This window comes from Artemia franciscana, chromosome 4, assembly GCF_032884065.1.
Source record: "Artemia franciscana chromosome 4, ASM3288406v1, whole genome shotgun sequence".
Lineage (NCBI taxonomy): Eukaryota > Metazoa > Arthropoda > Branchiopoda > Anostraca > Artemiidae > Artemia > Artemia franciscana.
The window spans coordinates 18,351,867-18,372,654 of record NC_088866.1 but is presented as its reverse complement, the minus strand read 5'-3'; the positions used below and the strand labels follow the sequence as shown (position 1 = coordinate 18,372,654).

General features: G+C 32.2%; 1 protein-coding gene across 50 annotated transcripts in view; it reads right to left on the bottom strand.

Moving 5' to 3' along the window:
- Window positions 1-20,788, bottom strand: part of LOC136026092 (myosin heavy chain, muscle-like) — a 97,456-nt gene that overhangs the window by 28,088 nt on the left and 48,580 nt on the right. For 17 of the 50 annotated variants that reach the window (XM_065702368.1, XM_065702326.1, XM_065702355.1 and 14 more), the window contains exons 17-22: window positions 19,569-19,656; window positions 17,634-17,751; window positions 12,850-12,967; window positions 9,814-9,950; window positions 7,024-7,360; window positions 3,985-4,113 (exon numbers count right to left, since the gene is read on the bottom strand). In XM_065702368.1, the coding sequence (XP_065558440.1) occupies window positions 3,985-4,113; window positions 7,024-7,360; window positions 9,814-9,950; window positions 12,850-12,967; window positions 17,634-17,751; window positions 19,569-19,656 (927 nt within the window). Of the gene's footprint in view, window positions 1-3,984; window positions 4,114-7,023; window positions 7,361-9,813; window positions 9,951-12,197; window positions 12,316-12,849; window positions 12,968-14,487; window positions 14,600-15,607; window positions 15,726-17,633; window positions 17,752-19,568; window positions 19,657-20,534; window positions 20,623-20,788 lie in introns of all 50 variants that reach the window. The other 33 variants (XM_065702356.1, XM_065702367.1, XM_065702353.1 and 30 more) reach the window with 7 other exon arrangements.

The window sequence follows — 20,788 nt, the reverse complement described above, 5'->3', positions numbered from 1 at the left end:
AAATGACTCCTAATTCTACGTTAAGATTGTAGCTTTTGTATGGACCTTTTGAGATAAGTGCGTATATCCTACGTAATATATGCACCAGGAAGCAAAACTACGGTATCTGTCAAAAGTATATACTATAGAGCTACCCCGAAGAAATAACAACCACATACGCCAGATTAGGGCAAGATGATATTTGAAAAAAAAAATCTTAGAGATTGATTGAGTAGAGTTTCAAACTTGATGGAACGGACTAAAAGAGTTTGTAAGAATTTTGGCCTTAGGCACCTTTAAGCTGTGACAAACTGGAAGCAGTAATTGTCAAAATATACTACATTGCCGTTTAGAACATAGAGTAAAATAAATTTCTGTTCCTGTCGTTTTTAACGAAAAAAGAAAGCAATAAAAATGTATAAACGTAATTTACGAGTCACTGAATAAAGTTTGTATCCCTAAGAAATTGCATCAGGACGAAAGACGATACCTAGCCAACATACTTACACACAGGGGAAGGGATTTTTCCCAATTAAATTCATGATCAATAAAGCCCCTTTCTGAAGAACTGTTCGGATTCTGAGACTAATTGAAGTAACTACATCTTTTCAGAAATTGGCCCGAATGGATTCGTCTGTAAAAAAAAACAGATTCCTATCGAACATACGCAAAGTTCTTAAGAGATCAAAGCCGGAATATGTAATAAAATCCTGGAAATTATTTTATTTTATTGCTATAAACCGTTGGCATTTGAGTGGGGCATTTGAGTTCAGCCCTGATTTCCCAACAGGAAAAGTCTACTTGGTCGGCAGATCCCGAAGTTTTTGAAGCAGGAGAAGAAGAGGGAGAAAAATCCATGGTGAAATATAATCCACGGTTCATATGCCGGGTCTTCACTCTCCTTTCTCAGACAAAGTTGATTATTGGTCGTCAAGTGACCGACAATGTATGCCTCAATGGGATAAGACCAGAGCCGCTTTATATGGGTCTACCCTGATTGGTAACCCATTTCTTTGTTGCTTTTCCAACTTCGCATCAATAAAGCTTGAAGACTCAGCTTAAATTCTTTTGAATATCATAATGATAATATATTAAAATATTATATTATAAAAATAATATATTAATATACCATATATTACATAATATATTAATATTTTAAATAAAATAGAAATATAATATACTGAAAAATAGCTATTCTGTAGGTGATAAATTATTATTATCAAATATAAACCAGTAATAATATAATTTGACAACAATCGTAATAGCAGACTAAATCCTAATATTAAACGAAGCTGATTTAAGCTGCAAATGGCCGCACGCATAGTTATATTTGATTAATAGGGCAGTAAAAACAAATTTATTTTAAAGGATCAATTGCCACTTATTCAAATATTAACTTTGAAACAGCTCTAGGTTGTAAGTGTCAACTTATGAATTTTGTAGAAGAGTAGAAATAAAGCTTTTGCGTTTTGTTTTTTTTGTTTGTTTTTTTTTGTGATACTAGAAAAATGTTCAAGATTTAAATATATAACAGAATTTGGTAGCTATTTTCTAGTATATAGTCCTTGCGTAAGGAAAGGTGGATTTCCATAGGCTGTTACTACGAAATCACCTCTTTTTATTTATCCCAAAAAATAACCAAAAACAGGCATCATTCTATTTCAAAGCCTAAAAACCAGTGTTTAAATGACAGATATTATCCTCCTTTACTAATTGCAGATTAGACCAGTCTAATCAGTGAAGCTTTAAGTAAGTATTTTGCGTATATAAACTCCAAAATAGTCACATGGAATTTAGCAACACTGCCAAGAGTAATATGATCCATAAACCGGCAAAAGTCTTTCAAACTCCGAGGGAAACTGTAAACAGAGTAAAGAAAACAAGAAATGGCCTCAGAGACCATAAATAGAGTAGATGATTGATATCTTAGGCTTTCAATCAAAGCAATGCTAAGTGCCAAAATCCGATCATTTAGGAAACAGCTGGATGTTTGCAGATTGAGATTATGGACTGGAAATAACTTTCCATCTTCAACAAACAAAAAAATGCCACAGCATTTGGGTGAGAAGTAAAAACTCGACCAATAAAGCTTATGCAGTATGTCTTGTTTACAATAGCCTTTAGTCATGCTCTTACAATGGCGTCAATCAAGGGGGAGGGTTAGGTGGCCTTAGCCGTTCCTTGCGAAGGAGAGGAGGCAACAAAGTCCCCTGCTTCAGGCACTGCAGCTAGGGGTGGGAGGTTCAAAGGCTTAAGGATCGTCCACTTTGATGCAATTTTTCACTTTGATTCGGCATTTTCTGCTTGAATTTGAGTCAAGAGGGGGGGCTGTAATTAGTTTCTTCACGAGCACAACCAGCCCCAGGAAAGGCTTTGCAGGTTGGAATATACCCTCAAGATTAATTGATCCCCCCACCTCTTCGCCTAAATTTTGAAAAAAAACATTTTTCCTGGGTATTTTCATTGAAAATCCTTGTTTTTGGTATGTCCATTGAAAAAATTGAAAAAACGGCTAATTGCCACTTTCATATTCTGAAAATGCACCCCCCCCCCCAAACGGAAAAAATAGTAAATTAACGTCACTGCTTTCATAATGTATCAATTTTTTACGACTATTTTTATATTTCTCGATAGTCCAGAAAAAATGAAGAATTCAAGGTCCGAAATAAAGATTGGAGAATTACATAAGGTAATAAATATAGCAGAAAATGTTGTTCTTGTCTTTACTTAACAGTTATGCATATGTAACAAATAGACAAAGTGAAACACCATATTTTAATGAGCTTGAAGATAATTTGCCAATGACATTGTTTGCCGACACAGAACATTGTGGCGTATTGAAGGCGCCGGTTTGTGGAATTGCCATTGAACAAGTATTTCGAGGTTATATAATAGCTTAAAAGTTACTTTTTTCATGTTCAGACCTCTCAACTATGATAGGGTTTAGATCCCTACCTGAAAAATAGCCTGGCTACGCCTCAAGACAAAGTAACTAGCCAACTAAAATGTTGTTACTCTTTCACTAGGGTTTTTAAACTACATACCAGCTCATCTCTCTAGTTTTGAATTGATGGAAATAGAACAGGGTGATAATTGGTTGGTAAAAGGTAAATTTACAGTTTTCAACATAATTTGGCTAGGATGAAAGTGAATATATCACTTTATGCCTTTTTTTGTGCTCTTTCATGATTCAATAATTGTTTCTGGAAGAAATTCCGTTTTAAGCCTTAGTGGGCATCCAAAAGGTAAAACAGTTTGTAGCAACCAAAGATTTGGAAACATCTTTTTTTTTTAAACTGTCTATTGAGAAAAATCGCTATTTAAAACTGATTTAGAAATAACAATTATTATATTCCTAGCTTTAATTGTAATATTTTTTTTTTGGAAAACAAATCTGAGGAATTTTTCGAAAGAGCCTGAAACCCCTCGAAAATGATATCCCGGCAATTTTGGATGGGCTTTTAGCTCATTTAAAGAATTTCTGCAAATTTGTTTTCAAAATAATATTTTACTTTTAATGCTAAGGAAAACAATAATTACCATTTTTGAATCACCGACAAATGACACTTTTTCTCACTAGCCAATTTCTTTAGAAACATATTTTTAAACTTGTGTTTACTGTGAGCTACATTGGGCCTTTTTAGCCCTTTAGGGGCTCAAAATGTAATTTACCCCAGAGGCAATTATTGAATTATGAAAGAAAAAAAGGTATAAAATGATATGTTTACTTTCATCATAGCTAAATTATGTTAAAAACTGCAAATTTGCCGGTAAAATTAAGCCAATCTCATGGATCTAATCTCGAGGATATATTATAATTATTATGAAAAAGTTTTGTAAACAGAGTGACTGAATGTGGAATTAAACATAACGTATATCCAATACAAACCTTCGAACCTTATAGCTGATTTTTACTGGAAATTATTAATATTGCTTAGATAATAACTAGTGGTAAATAATTTCAAAAACAGCAAAAGTAAGAATAAAATTTATGAGAAAAATTACTTTTTGGAGGCCAAGTTCTAAGTCCTCAATGTCCTTCTTGAAGCCACTAATCTCTTGCTCACTCTTCTTCTTCTGTTGGAAGAGCTGGTTACGCTGATCTTCCTCTTGTTGCAAACGCTCTTGAGTGTCCTAGAGGGGAAGCAAAGGGTATGTTATTACCTACTTTCTAATCTTAAGATAAACTTGGTAAATATACAAATCAATTGATTCAAACAGCGAGGCTTTTGAAATCGTTGAATTAAAATAATTTAGTAATTCTTAGTGATCTATTTCGGCAATAAATTGTTTTTAGTCCTGAGAAAAAAGGGAATATGTCAATACATCCCCTTAATCCATAAGGCATGTGAAACTGATAAAAGATTAAGCTCAAGCTCATTTAAAAAAAAAGGAAAAAAAAATAACTTCAGCTTCGGCTACCAAATAAAATAAGGCGTGGCTATTAAAAAAAAGTAAAAATATTAGTTGAAAATCTACTTATCCTTTTTTTTAGTTGTATTGGTTCGAAAATAATAGACCTGCTAATGTCAAAGTGGCAGAATAGTTGTAATTTGTAAATTTTTTGTCTAACAACATTAGCTGTATAGTTGTAATTCCTACGATTTTGTCTAACTCAATATTTGTCTAACTTTTTCACCAGTTCATAGTTTGAAATAATTATTTACAGCAAACATATTCGTCTGTTCCCATCGAAAAAAGTAAATGACAATGAGGTGAAACAGACAGTAAATTATAAAAAGAAGCAAAGCAGTGTTGTCATTTGAGTTTTTAAGATTTTCCTCTGTTCCAGCTCAGTTGTTAGAGTTAACGGTAACCCCGTGTACGTGCCAGTATGATTGATGCGATCTCGAGGCATAAAGCATCTAGATGTTGATAGTCAAATTTTTTTGACTATCAGTCAAAAATATCAAATATCAAAATTAGTCAAAAATATCAATTTTATCTTATAAAACTTTTCTTTCAAAATTAGTGTTGTTAGGAGAATATACAGTTAAATTAAAAGGGCTCAATTTTGAAGAATCTAGCATTTTAAAACTTAATTAGTATAATTAATTAATTTGTAAATAAAGAACTTTGAATTTTTTAAATTTGTATCACAGTGCTCCAACTATTACTCTGTTGGTACTTTTATTCTTAAGAATCGAACTCAAGCTTAAAGTTTCATGATTACCTAATGTGATGAATGGATACATTAACGGGATGAGTTAATATTGAAATAGATAAGCGTTAGACTTACTAGTGAAAAGTTGCATCAGCTGTAGCCAGATATTGTTAAGAAGCATCAAAAGCATGTTATTTCATTTGGTTTCCTTTTACCTGTCTTAGCCTTTCAAGGACTTGAAGGGTTTTGAAACGTTCACAACATACATCAAATTTATCAAATTCAAATTCAAAAACTGACATTTTGAGTAGAGTATAAAGCCAATATCAAAAAGTTCCTATATCCGTCACAATGTAATGATAAAGTATTACTGAGTTTTGAACCACTTAATTTGCCTCGGGCAAATTGTATCTCAAATTTAATTGGTAATTTCTAAGCCAATCAGTGAGCATGTATTAGCCACCTCTGGAACTGTTTCTAATAAATTAGAAACTCTCCGGAGAAAATAACACTCACCAGCTTTGAATGACATATTTGGCTACTGACTCACGAAAAGAAACAAAGCTAGAAAATGAAAAATCGAGGTAAAATGTTGTTTTTACAACAGATACGGGACAGACTAGATAAATAATGGCTCTTATATTTAGAAACAAAAATTGCACATGAGACTGACGAAAATATTTGCCACTAAGGACGGAAATAAACTGTTTGTACCTTTATCTTTGAATTGATGCTAAAGTTCTGTCAGAAAAGTTTCAAGCTCGTGAGTCTGTATGGTTTTTATTCATTTATCTTCTTTGAAATTCTGTTTTATTTATCTATGAACAGTTGCCTTTTTCTCATATTATTGTATCTTTTTCAGCTTAGAATTGTTATGCTGGTTGTAGTATCGTAGAAAAATCTAAGAATTTAATTCTTTAAAATTAAGTTTATCCTATATAGTTCAAAGTAAAGCAAAAATTGAGTTTCTAAATAGCTAAAAACAAAGTGCAAATTAATTATATGCTTTTTTAATCGTTTGTTTCCTACTCATTTTAAACCAAAACGGAGGAAAGTCTTTTTTCGGGTGATTAAAGTTAGAAGCCGAAAAACAGTAATGTCCTAAATAATAAAGAGAATCCAAGCTACTGTGCAAAATGCAAAATGTGATATACTGAAAAAAATAAATTTTCAAATCTTAATTAAAGGCTGTTTTGTAAAAGAAATGTTTTCATGGCATCAAAGGTACGCCAAAACATTCTTGATGCCTAAATCCATTCACTTGAAACAAAATCAGAAATTTAATGCACAAAAATAACAGCTTACTGCAAGTTCAATTTTTACCAAAATTCTTGTCAGAGCAGCTAACCAGCTGATGAGCCAAAATACATTCAAAAACTTAAAAATCCGAAACACCTGATGATCTCAAAAACCATTCTGATTTACCAGACAGATTGAGCCAATCAATAAAACATACTGGGTTTGAAAAAGCTGGAATCTAATTCTAATTTTGAATCTAAGTATTATTTACCGCCTTGTCAAGTACTACAGCCGAACGGCTAAAATACAAGTGTACATTTTTACTAAAACTAATTGCACAAAAAACCCCATGCCAAAAATGGGGAAAAATTTGACATTAGTACACTCAACCAAAATATTAAGGGTTCCCTTAAAAAGTAATCTTGTTCCCAAACTTTCCAGCTCATTAATTTTGAAACTTGTTATTATTGAATTACTCACGGAAAGTTGCTTCCATTATGGCCAGATCCATTCGGGCTTTCTTTCAACCGACGAAACAAGCGAACTCCCACGTTTGAGCCCATTAGCTCGTTTGGGGAAAATGATTACAAAAGGGAACTTTCATTATCCGTTAATATTGCCTAGATACTTATTCCTAAAAGACGGTTCTTTGAATTTTTGATTGAATTTGAATCTGTCTCAAAATTCTTAAGAATACTTACAGCAAGTTGGGCCTCGAGGTCTGCCTTCTGTGCAGCCAATTTCTGCTGTTTAACCAAGTAATCAGATGCAGTTCCTGCCTCAGCCTCAAGGCGGCCAAGAAGCTCTGCCTTTTCCTGTTCTAACTTAGCCTTGGCGGCCTCAAGCTCCTTTCTAAGTTTCTCTTCCTTCTCAAAAGCCTCTTGAGCCTTAGCTGCCTTGTCCTCAAGAGCCTTAATCTCATCCTCAATACGGGTAACATTGAGCATAGGCTTAACCTTTTGCCAGAGTCGCCACCAGCCCCAGTTTCGGAGTTTCATGTATTTGCGTATGTTGCGTTGAACAACAAGGAGAGCAACACTGAGACAAAAATAAGTGTTATTTAAACTCTTAAATATGATGGTATGAGCTGGTTTATGTCAAATATGACGGTAAAATCCTAAAAATTCTGAAAAAAAATACTACTATGCTGCAGATATATACCAAGGACATTAGGAAGCCAAAGAAATTGATACAGGATCCCTCTTGTTTTCTGGGAATAAATAAGAAAAACATTTTTTTCAACTGAATGTAAAGAACAGCATTAAATCGTAAGCCAAAAAGAAATTAGTACGTTTATGAGGGGGGGTAACCCCTTGTCAATACCTCGCTCTTTACGCTACAGTTCGAATTTTGTTCTAATTCTTTAAGAATGATTCCAGGATCACAAAGGCCATTTAATTAGAATAAATAGCTTAAAACTACTAAAAAAAAACTTTAGAGTAACGAGCGAGGTATTAGCAAGGGGGCAACCCCCCTCATATACGTAATAATTTCTGCTAGTTTTAAGTTTTAACGCTGTTCCTTACTTTCAGATGAAAAAAATTGTTTTTTATTTAATTTCTAATCGTTTTTTAAATAATGCTGAGAAATCCGGCTCTCCCTCCATGGAAAATTCCCTTTCCCCATTGAAATTTCCTCCACGGAAAGATAAATATCCTTCCATGTACCCCCCCCCCTCCTCGCTAACTATTTTATCGCTGCTCAAATCTGCGTATGGGGGAATTTTCCACGGGGAAGAGCTTTCCAGGGAGAATTTTCCACGAGATAATTTTGAAGGGGAAGTTTCTGGGAGGGAAAAATTTTCCTCCGAGGGAAAACACTGACTCCCGGATGTTAAAATTATATTTTTGCACAGTTTTTATCTTTTAGCCTCTGTTTTTTTTCACAGAATTTACTTCCAATTAATATCAGTGTCTGTCTTTTGCTTCGTCACTGAAACTTTTTGTTTAAAACTTGCAGCAATTGATACATAAAAGTAAAATTTTGTTTACAAACTGTTTGATACTTAATTTACTTTTCAACTTAGTCGTAGTTAAAATATTAGTACTTTTCATAATGTTTTACAAGTTCGTCTACGTTTGTCGCAAACACAGTTGCCACCAAGCTGTTGAACCAGTCATTAATAGCAACTGTAAATTCATCAGCACTTTCATAGTGGTCTTTTCTCAAAGCCTTAACTTTAGGAATAAATGAAAGTCATTGGGAGCTAATTTTGGACTCTAGGGTGATTGCCTGAAGTATATGAACAAAATCTCCTGTCAATGCCACTGACTGATGACGCTCTTTTTTGTGATAGGGGCTGGTACCGCTGTGCTGCCTTACAGTACACGTTACTTTACTTTACTTGTATTTACTTTACTTTACTTTATTTATATATTATTACTTTATTTATTTATTACTTACTTTACTTGTATTTGTGGTTTTGCTTCTAGATTTTCTGTCACCAAACAAAAAAGCCTTATAATACCAGACACCCAAGCTTGAAATTGCTTAGGGTTTTAAATTTTGTTTTATGCTTTTTCCGAGGTGGAGGGTGAGATTGGTATTATTTCATTGAATAGTGTTTTTTTTTCAGGATTTTGAAAACTGATAGCTGTTGTTATGAATACGGATGAGAAAGACAATGCATTTTTCATTAGCTTGTTTTTGTGTTCTAGACAACATTTTGCGTGACCATCTAGCATAATTGTTTATAAACAAGTTTATCACTGACGATTCCGTACAATAAAATGTACCAAATTCTCACCGTATACGTTTGCCTGTCACCTATTAAAAAAAAATCATCTTTGAACTGTTGCTTTATCATCATATTTTCACGTACCTTCGTGATTTGTCTGTAAAAATTTATGTTTACAATTTTTTTTTGCGATCAAAAATCAAATTTAATACTAACCTAAAATTTGGCTGACATTTTACTGCCCATTTTAGAGTCGTTTGGCTTAGTTAAAAACTGACTGTGGTGGACCATGGCTAGTAGAAGACTGAAGCAGAGCAAGGCCAGCGTCAGGAACTAAGTCAAAGCAGTGATGGTAAATTTTCCAACTCCCAGCCTAGAACGTTCTTTATTTTCAAAAATTATCCTCCCAATTCCTAATCGATGTTGCATTGGAATAAGATGAAAAAGTTCGAGTCAACATTGATTGGGCCCAATTTGCTTGGATATTCTGCTAAAAATCGTTTTTGCCAAAATCTGTAAAATCTGTTTGCAAAATCTCTTTGCAAAATCAATGCTAAACTTTTGATGGTTTGGGATAAAAATATGTTAAAATACTCTGAATTTTACAAGACCTTTAACCAGAGGGGGGGGGGGGGGCATTAAAGATCTCGTAAGAAGTTTCATATAAAAATTCCGTATGTATGGCCAATTGAATATTTTTAAAAAGATTTATTAACAAATAGAATATGTGTTTAAACCTAACTATTTATAAATGTTTGGGTGAAAATAAGATTTCAGAATACTACACCAGGTTATACTTTAGTACAAAACTTACCGTTGATCTTGGAGCTTTTTGAATTCTTTCCTGGATTGATAGCCTCTGATGTAAGACTGCAGCCAGGTGATGATTTTTGCCAAACGATCATCACGCAATTCTTCAAGTTGACCGAGTACGCCAGCTTTGAAAAAGACCTAACCACATAAATAATTAAGTTAGGTTTTATTCATTTAGTCCATTGGTTTAGCATGCTTCAAGCGATAGAACAATTTTTAGGAGGCATTGGATGTAGGATGAATTTGAAAGTATATCATTTGTAAGAATTGTTGAGTTGAAACTTGATAATAAAGAAAAGGACACAAATTCAAGAATACTTCTCATACTTTATTGGTTTCTGCGAAATTAAGGAATGCCCCAGGTAAATTCTTTCATATTCCTCGATTTAAAAATTATAAAATAATTGCAGAATTTATAAAAGCAATAAAGATGTTATTTATATTTATAACTATTATTAGATGTTATTAAGGTAGAAATATACTGTATTATTACTAACATTTATAATTTAATTATGTAAGATATCACTTTAGTGGTAAAAATGGATACATAACTTTCTCTTTCAAATTAAAACACAAAAAATATTAATCTCATAGGTATTAAATACAAGATATGCTTACTGTTTTGTATTTACTTACATTTTGTTATTAGAGAAAAATATACTATCCGAACCTATTACGCGCAATTCAATCGGACATTAAATCGGACTATTATATCGGACTGTTAAATCGGACTATTAAATCGGACTATTAAATGCTCAACATTCACTTTAAGAAAAAAGGCTTTTGCCCGGTAAGTCTATAACGACCCATTGATATCCGTTTTTGAGTATCCTTCTGCATGTATTTATGTGCTTAAATCAAGATCCAGAAGAATTTCTCAAAAAGTTCTGAAGTTTTCATAAGTCTACTTCATTAATTAGAAATTACTATTCTGCTAAACCCGAACAAAAAAAATATTATTTCTGAATCACCATTTTTTTAACCACCAAAAAATATACAGAATATTTAAACCAAATTTGGAATACGTACTAATAACTTTTGTTTGCATATTTTTGTGAAATTATAAAGATAAATTTATGAAAAAAACATAGATATGAGTAGCAGCTTTCAAACGAGCGCTTAAACAGCTCTTTACGATCTTCCAGTGTATCACCAGCGGTGGAAAAAAGGACACGTTTATGATACAGAGGCAAAAATATAATTTTCTCGGGTTTTTCCAAATTCCATTACTTAATGAAGAAGTCATATATTAAAATGCAGCCTTTTTTATTTCTTTGGTGAGATACTATTTCCTTGTCGCTTTCGAGTAGAATAGCTTCAAGGCGAAATAGCCAAGTAGAAAACTCGACTCTTGTAAAAAATAATCATATAATCATGATTTAATAATTAATAGAAAGTATATTAAATAAAGAAAAATTTCGAAGAAAAAGTAAAGAGAAAAGCTACTTAAAAATAGTTAACTTAGTTAAGTATCTTATACCAGTCCCTACTGGTGTAGAATTACTTTACGTAGGATTGACACTGAATACATTTGTACTTTTGTAAAATAAATATTTGAGAAGTAAATTTTTCAAGTCTAGTAAGAATGTTTGAATGAGTCATAATATCACTTGAAAATTCTATTCTTTTTCTGTCATAACACTTTTTTTTTACTTTTTTTCAAATTAAAAAAATGGGACAGTTCAGACTGAATTTTAAGTTAATCAACTGAAAAACTGTCTACATGATTTAAAAGATAATCAATTAAATTCGAATTAGCAAAATTAGCCATAAATCTTTTGAAAATAATTTGTTGTAAATCCAGGAGCACTAGGTTACTTAACGAAGAAAAACATGTACTAGAGATGAGAAACGATTGTCACCGCCACCATATATATTTCAAAAGCACATTTTAACCCCACCCCCCTGTATTTTTTTTTAGGTGACGTCCGTGACCATCGTAGACACCCACCAATGTTTAGATTTGAACATGCATTCAGGCTTTTTTAGATTTCTATCCAAAATATCATTATTTTTTGGAAAATTCAATGTAAAGCAGGAAAATTCTAGCAATAATAGCTAATGCAAAAATTAGTATTAGAAAGCTCAGAAGCATCAAAAAGCAAGCATGCTGAAAAAGGAGACAAGTTTCAATAACTTTATCAGTTATTACCAATCTGATTAGGTATAAAAGAGGCAGGTTTCAGATTTGAGATCGAGTGCAATGTGTGCAAGAGGTATATCTTGGCCTTAAGCTCTGGTTAGCATACAGTCCGCGGTTTTCTAATAAATACTTAGCGTTAAAAATGTGTCATCAAAAGCAATTATAAAAGCTGTTTTTATTATAGTAGTAATTTTATGTCCTCTTTTGAAATACTGAAGCTAATTTTTCCACAAAAAGGTCACCTTATTGTGGCCAAGACGGTAGAAATTGGAATCGAGGCCGGCATCTTCTAATATAACCTTGCATGCCCATTCAGGTGACATGTAATCTTTAACAAGGTTTGAGCACAGCACTTTGTAACTACAAATATTTAAACTAGGTCAAAACAGAAAAATCAAGAATTTTTTTTTTAAAGGCAAAACAGAAATAATTTAGATCTTATTTTGTTCAAAAACCTTTCAAAATACTGTGTAACTAAAAATATATTCTTTTTTCATCAACAACTAGATAACCATTTTTGTTTGTATTTAAAAGTTTTTAAGGAAATCATCGAAATAGGCATGTCTTTAGAAATTTTTTTCTCTTTGAATGTCTTGCAAAAAATTCGAAATATTTAGGCAAATCAGCAATAGAAAGTAGGAGAGATATATATTTCTTCATGAACATGCCTTTGTATGCCCCATTCTAAATAACTCTTTCTGTAGAGAAATCTCTGAAATTATGGCATCGGACGCCTTTTTAGGTTCTTCATGTCGCTTAGCCATAGCAGGGGCCAGAATAGTATAGCTAAAAAAGAGAGAAAAACACACACACACACTCAATGGGTTGAAAATAGATTTAAAAAACGGAAAGGAGAAAGGCAATATCAAATAAGGAAAAAAATGGAAACCATGCCTTGTTGTGACCTAGACGGAACAGCTCTTGTCCAAGGTCTATTTTCTCAAGAATTACAGCAGAAGCTTTTTTGGGGTCAGCTTGAGCTTTTGCCTCCTTTGGTGCCAAAATCACGTAACTAGGTAGATCAAAATATGTCAGGTATTACTGCAAATTTCTTTAAAGCAAATTCAAGGAGCATAAAATTTAATCCGAGAGGCTAAATTTTCGTTTATATCGATGCTCACAGCACATAAATACTATTCGCCATATCATGGCTGGTAGGTGGGGCGTCATTAGGTGAAGATACTTATTCCGTAGTTATTACTTAGTAATCCAACTGAACTTCAAGTAGCTCAGTTCCAAAATTAAAAAATCATCAATGATAATTAACTTTTTATTATTACTTTTAGAAGAACTGGAGCATAATACTAAATTGCTGCTGAAATGTTTGACATTGAGGGTCATTTTACAATTGCGGCAATATAAACTGCTTAAGGTGTTCCGTTATACATTTTTCTGGAACGCAGGCTATAGCAAATAGTTCATTATCATTAATGGTAAATGAGTTCGGGAAACAAACTATTATATCGAAAATAAATAATAGCGACACTACAGCACATGAGCAACGAAAATGCATGGTTGCCGGGTAATAGTAAAATGTGACTACACATTACTGTTCAAACGAGGATAAATTTAGCAAATTCAGGTGACAGAAAGAAGCATCTAAGCTTCAGTACAAATGAGATGGGACCAGGAGGAAGGTATATAGAAAAAAAATGGAATATAAAATCAGAAACTAGCACTTTGGGTGAGCATGATACACTAGGAATGGTAGGTATTGGTGTGGTAGATCCTGGGATATGTAATTGGCAATACAGTAAATTCACGATGATGAAATAGATAGGGTAAATAAAAAAATAAAAACAAATTTCGTGTATATTGTTGTAAGTCATCAAGGATTCTTGAATTATGTTAAAATATGAGACAGAATGAGATAGTAAGGGGTTGCAAAGTTTTAAACTTAAAAAAATCTGACCAAATTGTCACTTTATCTTTACTATGATGGGATAAGAATGATAAAAGGAACTTTATTTCTGTGATTTATTTTTTGGCAAACTTGCACATTTTTGGGGATTCTTAAATTTTTTTAATACATGTGAATGGAAAGTACGACAGAAAAATTTCGAAAAAAGATGCTCTATGATATGAATATCATAGAGGATTAATTAATCATACTGTTTGTATTAACTAGCAAGGATTAAATTAACTGTCGGAGCTTTATTTGCAGTACACTATCCGGAATTTCTAAACTTAAACATTTAGAAATATATTTTCTCCATAACATCACAAATCTTTCTAAATATCGAGTGTGTTCATAAATAGAACATATTTACATCTCAAGTGAAGATTGGAAACTAATGTTACAAAAGAACTTGGAAACTACAGTGTACCCTATTTTAGATTCGGGTTCGATTATGTTTATTAATCTATAAAAACTAACTTATTTTTCTGATCCAGCATTAAAAGCATTGAAATTCTATGCTTCCTAGACACTGACATAATTGTTGTATTTAAGTGAAAATACAGTTCTTGGGAATGGATCGGGCAAACCATACAAATTTAACGAAAGGGGTGGGAAGGAGGGTGCTCATTAACCTTAGTGTGACCAATTCTGTATTGCTCTGAAGTGAGGCAGGCTTCTAGGATCGTGGAAGCTGCTTTCTTTTCTTCTGTCATTCCCTTAGCGGACGCGTTCAAAATGAGATAACTAGTAAAAGAACTGAGTTAGAAACGTTTTTAGGAAGACGTGTAAAATAAAAATTGAAAGGAATCACTTTTATGGCAATATTTTGTAAGCTGATCTGTTTCTCCTTAGGGCACCTACCTAAAAAGAAGTAAAAAAAAGAGCAAATGAGTAAGAAGCTTTTATTTATTTCAGTATAGATTAGCTGGCTAGAAAAGTCAATTGATGAGAATACCTATATTTTACCAATATGCCAAGTTTAATAAACCTAGCTTTGTCTAATTGTTATTTAAAAAAATAATATCAGGGAAACCTATCTGAGCCCTTAGAGTTGGAGGGGTGCGAAGGGTCAAATTACCATAGATATCACGCGTTTTCATTACTTAATTTCTACTAATCTAAGTATCACACCATATACAGAAACACTATAGCTACGAAATCTTTAACAAGATAATAGCCTGAACATCTAGTGAGAACCTCGGCTTGTCTTTGAAATAAATTTTGAGGATGCTTTTCCATCAAAATTATTGGATAGTATGCCCTTTTATGTTTAGGCTATTACCTTTATCAGAAAAAAAAAAACATAGAAAGAGACTAGTTGAGTTTCATGGCCAAAAGCAAATTAATATGTTAAAGAGAAATAAGTTTTGTGTCTAAAAAACAATCAAATAACAGTTTAATTATTCAAAATTAGTAAATAAAAAAGAAGAAAAAAAGGACAAGAAATAATATTTAGATTAATTTCAAATCTGCTCTTATTGACGAAAACTGATGTAAAAAAACATATTTTTAAATTTACTATTATAGTTACAACTATTCAATGAATCTTAAGAACTTGAATTACAAGCTTGGCCAGCTACAATTATATCTTTGTGATTGCTCTTGCTCAGACTTTTTAGCTGTATGCAGCTGTTATTACTGATGTTAAGTCTCCATTTTCTTTTTTTTCTACTTTGGGGCACTATAATAAAGACATGCTGCTAAACTAAATCTGTCTAATTGGACAAAGGACGAATCAGGCCATTTACGTGCCTTTGTGTGACCCAACTTGAAGATGTTGGTGTCGAGCTCAACTTTTTCAAGGCAAGCAGCTCCTGCCTTCTTGTCGTCTGCTGCAGCTTTCATTTCATTAGGAGCAAGAATCATATAGCTAAATTATCGAGAAATGAATTACTAAAGCTTCGCAAACCTCAAAAAAGATGATTACCAAAGAATTACTGACGTTCTATGGAAAAGACTTTTCTATGGACATTCTATCTTAACATTCTATGGAAAAAATCGTGATGTTCTATGGAAAAAATTGTCCTATGGACGAATATGACGCTAAGGAGTTAAATACCAAGTTACTGTAGTCACACTTAGCACCAAACTCGACCGTTGTCACCACCTTTGCTTCGTAGTATACCGGTGAGGACGTGCAACGTCCCTAACTTATCTCAAAACGTAAAATTTTAAAAAACTATCATCAAAAACCATAAATTTGGGTCTGAGAAGAGATTTTGGTTCTTTCAACTTCTTGTAGTTTTCAACAAGTACAAAATTGCACAGAAAAGATTGTGATTTCAGCCGTTTCTACTTTCCGTTTCTAGGGTTCAAGCCTTCAACATATTCTTTTACGTTTGTCACTTCGAAAATTTTTCAGGGTTCTATGCATTCTCATTTTTATTCTGAAAACTTCATTTGATTTTTCAAAATTTAAAAGTTTTGAACCTGAAGCGCAGAATATAAAGAAAAGATTACTAGAAGACTTCAATTTTGTAATTTAAGAGTACCTCAATTACTCAACAGTCTATATCATTGAGACCCAAGCATCAAAATCTAGAAACACTGTTCCTAATTCATAAAATGTTACACATAGATTAATAACTGTATATGCTACTAAAAACAGAGCAATTATTATTATTTCTTTTTGTTCAACTTAATATATTTGAAATAGCATAGGAACGTGAAATTAAAAAAAAAACATCATGCGTATTAATCAAATAACTAAAAACCTAAAGGAACTTTACGGGATTATACCAAGGTATCTCCCCCAACCCAAAGTTGTTTTTGGTATAAAGTAAAACCATATTTGATCTGGTCTCTTGCAATAATATTAAGCCCTGATTCAATATATATTTCATAAGTTCTACATGGCCAGTATTATGGGCTCAAATGATGGTTCATTTTATGTTTATCGTAAGTTTATTTTTCCCAATTAATAGTAAAAGATGTAAACATATATTTAAGCCGATCATTTTTAGTTGGGTTTAGCCTTTCACAAATTAATTTTTGTCATTAATTTACTAAAGATAAATTAATTAGTAAAATAAAAGTTAAGTAAGCTTTCCTTTTGATTAATTTGAAGTAAATTAAATAGAATGTAAAGTAAAAGTAACTTAAATTAAATTCATTTAAAAATAAGTAAATTAACTTAGAATTATTGTAAATATTTGATAATTACTGCAAGTATCTAATTTCTTATGCTCAAACAAATTTCTCGGTCTTTTAATATTCTTAGGCTAAATCACTAATTGCAACATAAGAGCTGATGACCTCTCTTTTATTCCTTTCTTGATTATAACGAAATACGAAAAAAATATTTGAACTATTATTAGATCAGCAATGAACTTGTTTTTTGACGGTGGAAGGAGTGAAGTAAGACAATTTTGCAAGCCATAAACTAGCAAGTCTATAGCTTACCATTTATCAGCTCAATATATATATATTTTTTTTTTGGGGGGGGGGTGTAATATATATTTATAAAACTTTGAGGGACTTTAATTATTTCAATTTTCTCAATGTAAACGCTAAAAAAAATGTACATAAATATATTTTTAAAATCTAAGGGAGGTCAAAGAGGAGGGGTTAAAAAGGCCCCCTCCAAAATCGGCACTACTGGTTAGCTTAGGTATTAACTAAGTCTATTCGTAAATACCATTTTAATAAACATGTTTCTATTATGAGACATAATCCGAAGAAAGTTTTAAGTAAATCGGACTTAGAATTAACAGACCAAGATTTCTAACTAGCCATTTTCAAGCCTATCCTTAAGGAGGTATAGAAGAAGGGGAATTACCGGTGTTTGAAGTCAGGGTACAGCATCCTGTTGGGAAATCCCTTTCGGCAAATACGGATACCTTCAAGCACACCATTACAGGTCAACTGGTGCATAACTAAGTGAGCATCAATAACACCTAAAGTAAAAGTGAGAAATAAAAGTGGATATCTTTCAGAAGAAGAAGAATAATAGGAAAAATAAAATTAGCCATGATATGCGCCTCCTTCCTAGAGGTTTTCTTTATTTCAGCTACTACTTGTCAAGGAGATAGGAAAAAAAGAGTTATATAATTTACTTATTACCTTGTTCTGATAACTTGTGGGAGCAAAGTTTAAAGTTGAATTTTTAACGAAATACAAAATTTTACTTTTGAAAAAAAAACATCTAAGAGTAAATAATTTATGGAGATTCGTTTTCGATTGGTAAACCAATCAAAAATTTAGAAGCTTTCTTTTTCGTTGGTGCTTCAAAACAACAAGGTTTTTTGCTATTCTCTTAGAAATAGCTATATTTTTGTACTTTATCGAAAAAAGACTTTGGAACTTTTTTTCTAAACAATAAAAAATAAAGAAGAGTAAATAAGACTAATATTATGTTGATTTTACTTACAACTAAGACATACAAATAACATTAAAAGTCAAAATATTAGGACATTCGAGACGTTAAAGCGTCACAAGTTCCACTTATTGTACAATACATAAGGTTTATCTTATAAAATTTAGAAAAAAAACTAAAGTCTAAGCGTCAAAAATCAAAATTGAAACTAGAAATATGTTCTTTAACTTTTAAAATATTCTTAAAGCTATATATTAAAACTCGCGGTACGGGTAACTTTTAAATTTTAAAATTTGTCATAAAGTCATTAAGTTTTGAAGTTTTCACTCTGAGTAAAATTAAATTTTTACCTTTCGAAACACACCTTGCAAGTGTAACTTAATTCTATAGACTATAAAATATTTTCATAGAACTGAATATCAAAACTCGGTATGCGGATGGAATCTGACTTTTTAAAGTCTTACCATTAAACTTTATCCTAATGGTGAATTGAAATTAGTCCCAAAGCTTAAAATGATTAGTAGTAAAAGTCTTCACATAGCTTCCAATTACAGGGTTGCTAACTGGACACATTTTACGTCAGTAAAACACATTCCCATATGCCGAGACACTAACACAAAAGGCAAAAGTGTGATACATTTTAAAAATTGAAGGTAAAAAGAGGGAAATTGGACAAATTTTGTAAATTTATGAAATGAAACCAAAAATTTCTGAGCTGGATATACTTTTTGGTAAATAATGTCAATTCTCAACAAAGTTATGCTTTTTTTTTTTTTTTTTTTTTTTTTTTTTTTTTTTTTTTTTTTAGCGTCCAGGCTTAGCCAGAGATGTTGTAAGCAAAGTATATTCTCCAAAGTAAGGGATTTACATCCTTATACGAGTTTCAGACTTTCACACTAAATTATTTTGTACGAATATTATACGTGGATTTTTTTTTCGTTTTATTATATCTGATTTTGACTGGTCACTTTGAAAGAGGCTTACAACGCGTCTTTTGGTTCATAATACAACTAGTAAAAAAAAACTTAACCTCTAGATTTCACGATGGACACATTTTAGCTGAAAATAGCTCTATTTTGTATGCTGAGGGGAAAAATTCATGGACCAAAAAGTTGGCAATCCTGAAAGAGAGTGTAATGTTTTTTAGTGCAAAATTTTAGTACAAAATTAGCCATAAATTTAAAGACAATAAGAAAAATTTTGTTTCAGATACTGTAGGATTATAACTTCCAACTAACGATTGCAAAAGATATTTATATTTAAATCATGGTGGCAATCCGTGCCTTCAAACCTCTCATTTAGCTCGTTCGTATGGCTAGCTGGCTATGCTTAAACTGGGCCATATAGTCAAAAGTTTACAAGAGTTCCTAAGGTACTTAAACTACGAGGTTGACTTACCGGGGGATTTGGTTTCATTTGGGATAATGCAACGGATAAAATGAGGCGCAGTGCTCCTCAGGGTCGTCATCAGGTTGTTCAATTGCTCCTATGAGGACAAAAAAGGTTATACACTGTTTCTAATTGGTTTGGTCGGTTATCGTTTAGCATGCTTTGGTGAGAGAGATCAGGAAATCCAAAAAAAAGCAGTGATGATCCAATCCATATAGGCTTAGATAAGAAAAATGTTTCTATGGATGTTGAACTGACATCTGAATTGACACACGTACCGACATTTGTTCCATTCGACTAACATCTATGTCGATGATTTTAATGGAAAAAATTTGATTTCTTAGAAACCATGCTTATGTCAAATGTTTCTAACTCCCGGTCTTGGACCCAAATAAAAAGGAAATTCGAGCAGATCTTTAGATTGATCAAGGCTATGTGCTTAGGAATGGGCTAGTTGACTCATTATAAATGTTTTGTTCTTGCTGAAGTAAGAGTGTTTATTCTTATATTTTAGCATGAAAAAACACAAATCATACTTAGGTGTCTATTGCTATTTTATTTATGGCTCTCAAAAAACTCTTTAGTTTTATTTAGGACTTGAATATTGAACTATCAGTGTAGCGCAAGACACAACTTTAGAAGGGATCTTATAGAGCAGTTAATGCTTTTTATGTTTTCAAGTAAAATAACATATTTTGCTTTTAACAATAGACGCTAGATCTAACACCACATTTTACAATAAATATATTAAGCCATTATGCTCTTTTAAGCTCTTGTAAGTTTTCAAATATGTTGACAATTAGCTTAATTTTTTTAGAAAAAGGACATAACCTGGGTCTTCAAAAATACAGCACGAATCAATAATCATCACTGAATGTTTAAGGATTCCCAAGATAAAACAGAACTACCAGTACAATCACTACTATAGGAGCTGGGGATACAGGGACAAATATCTACAAGGGGATTTTGACCTACCAGTCTGTTTGAATTCATTGGGAATAATGCAACGAATGAAATGAGGCTGGGTGCTGTGAAGAGTCTTCATCAAACCATTAAGTTGCTCCTATAAGTGTAGTACCGGAGAATTAGTTAAGCGGAGTTATGAGTGCTAGAGAGGAAGAGAGAGGTTTTGCCGTTCCTTTCAGAAAATAACATTTTACTTTCAGAAAAATAATATTAAGAAATAGTCACATATTATGATAGAGAATTACATTTTTTTAAACAAAAGC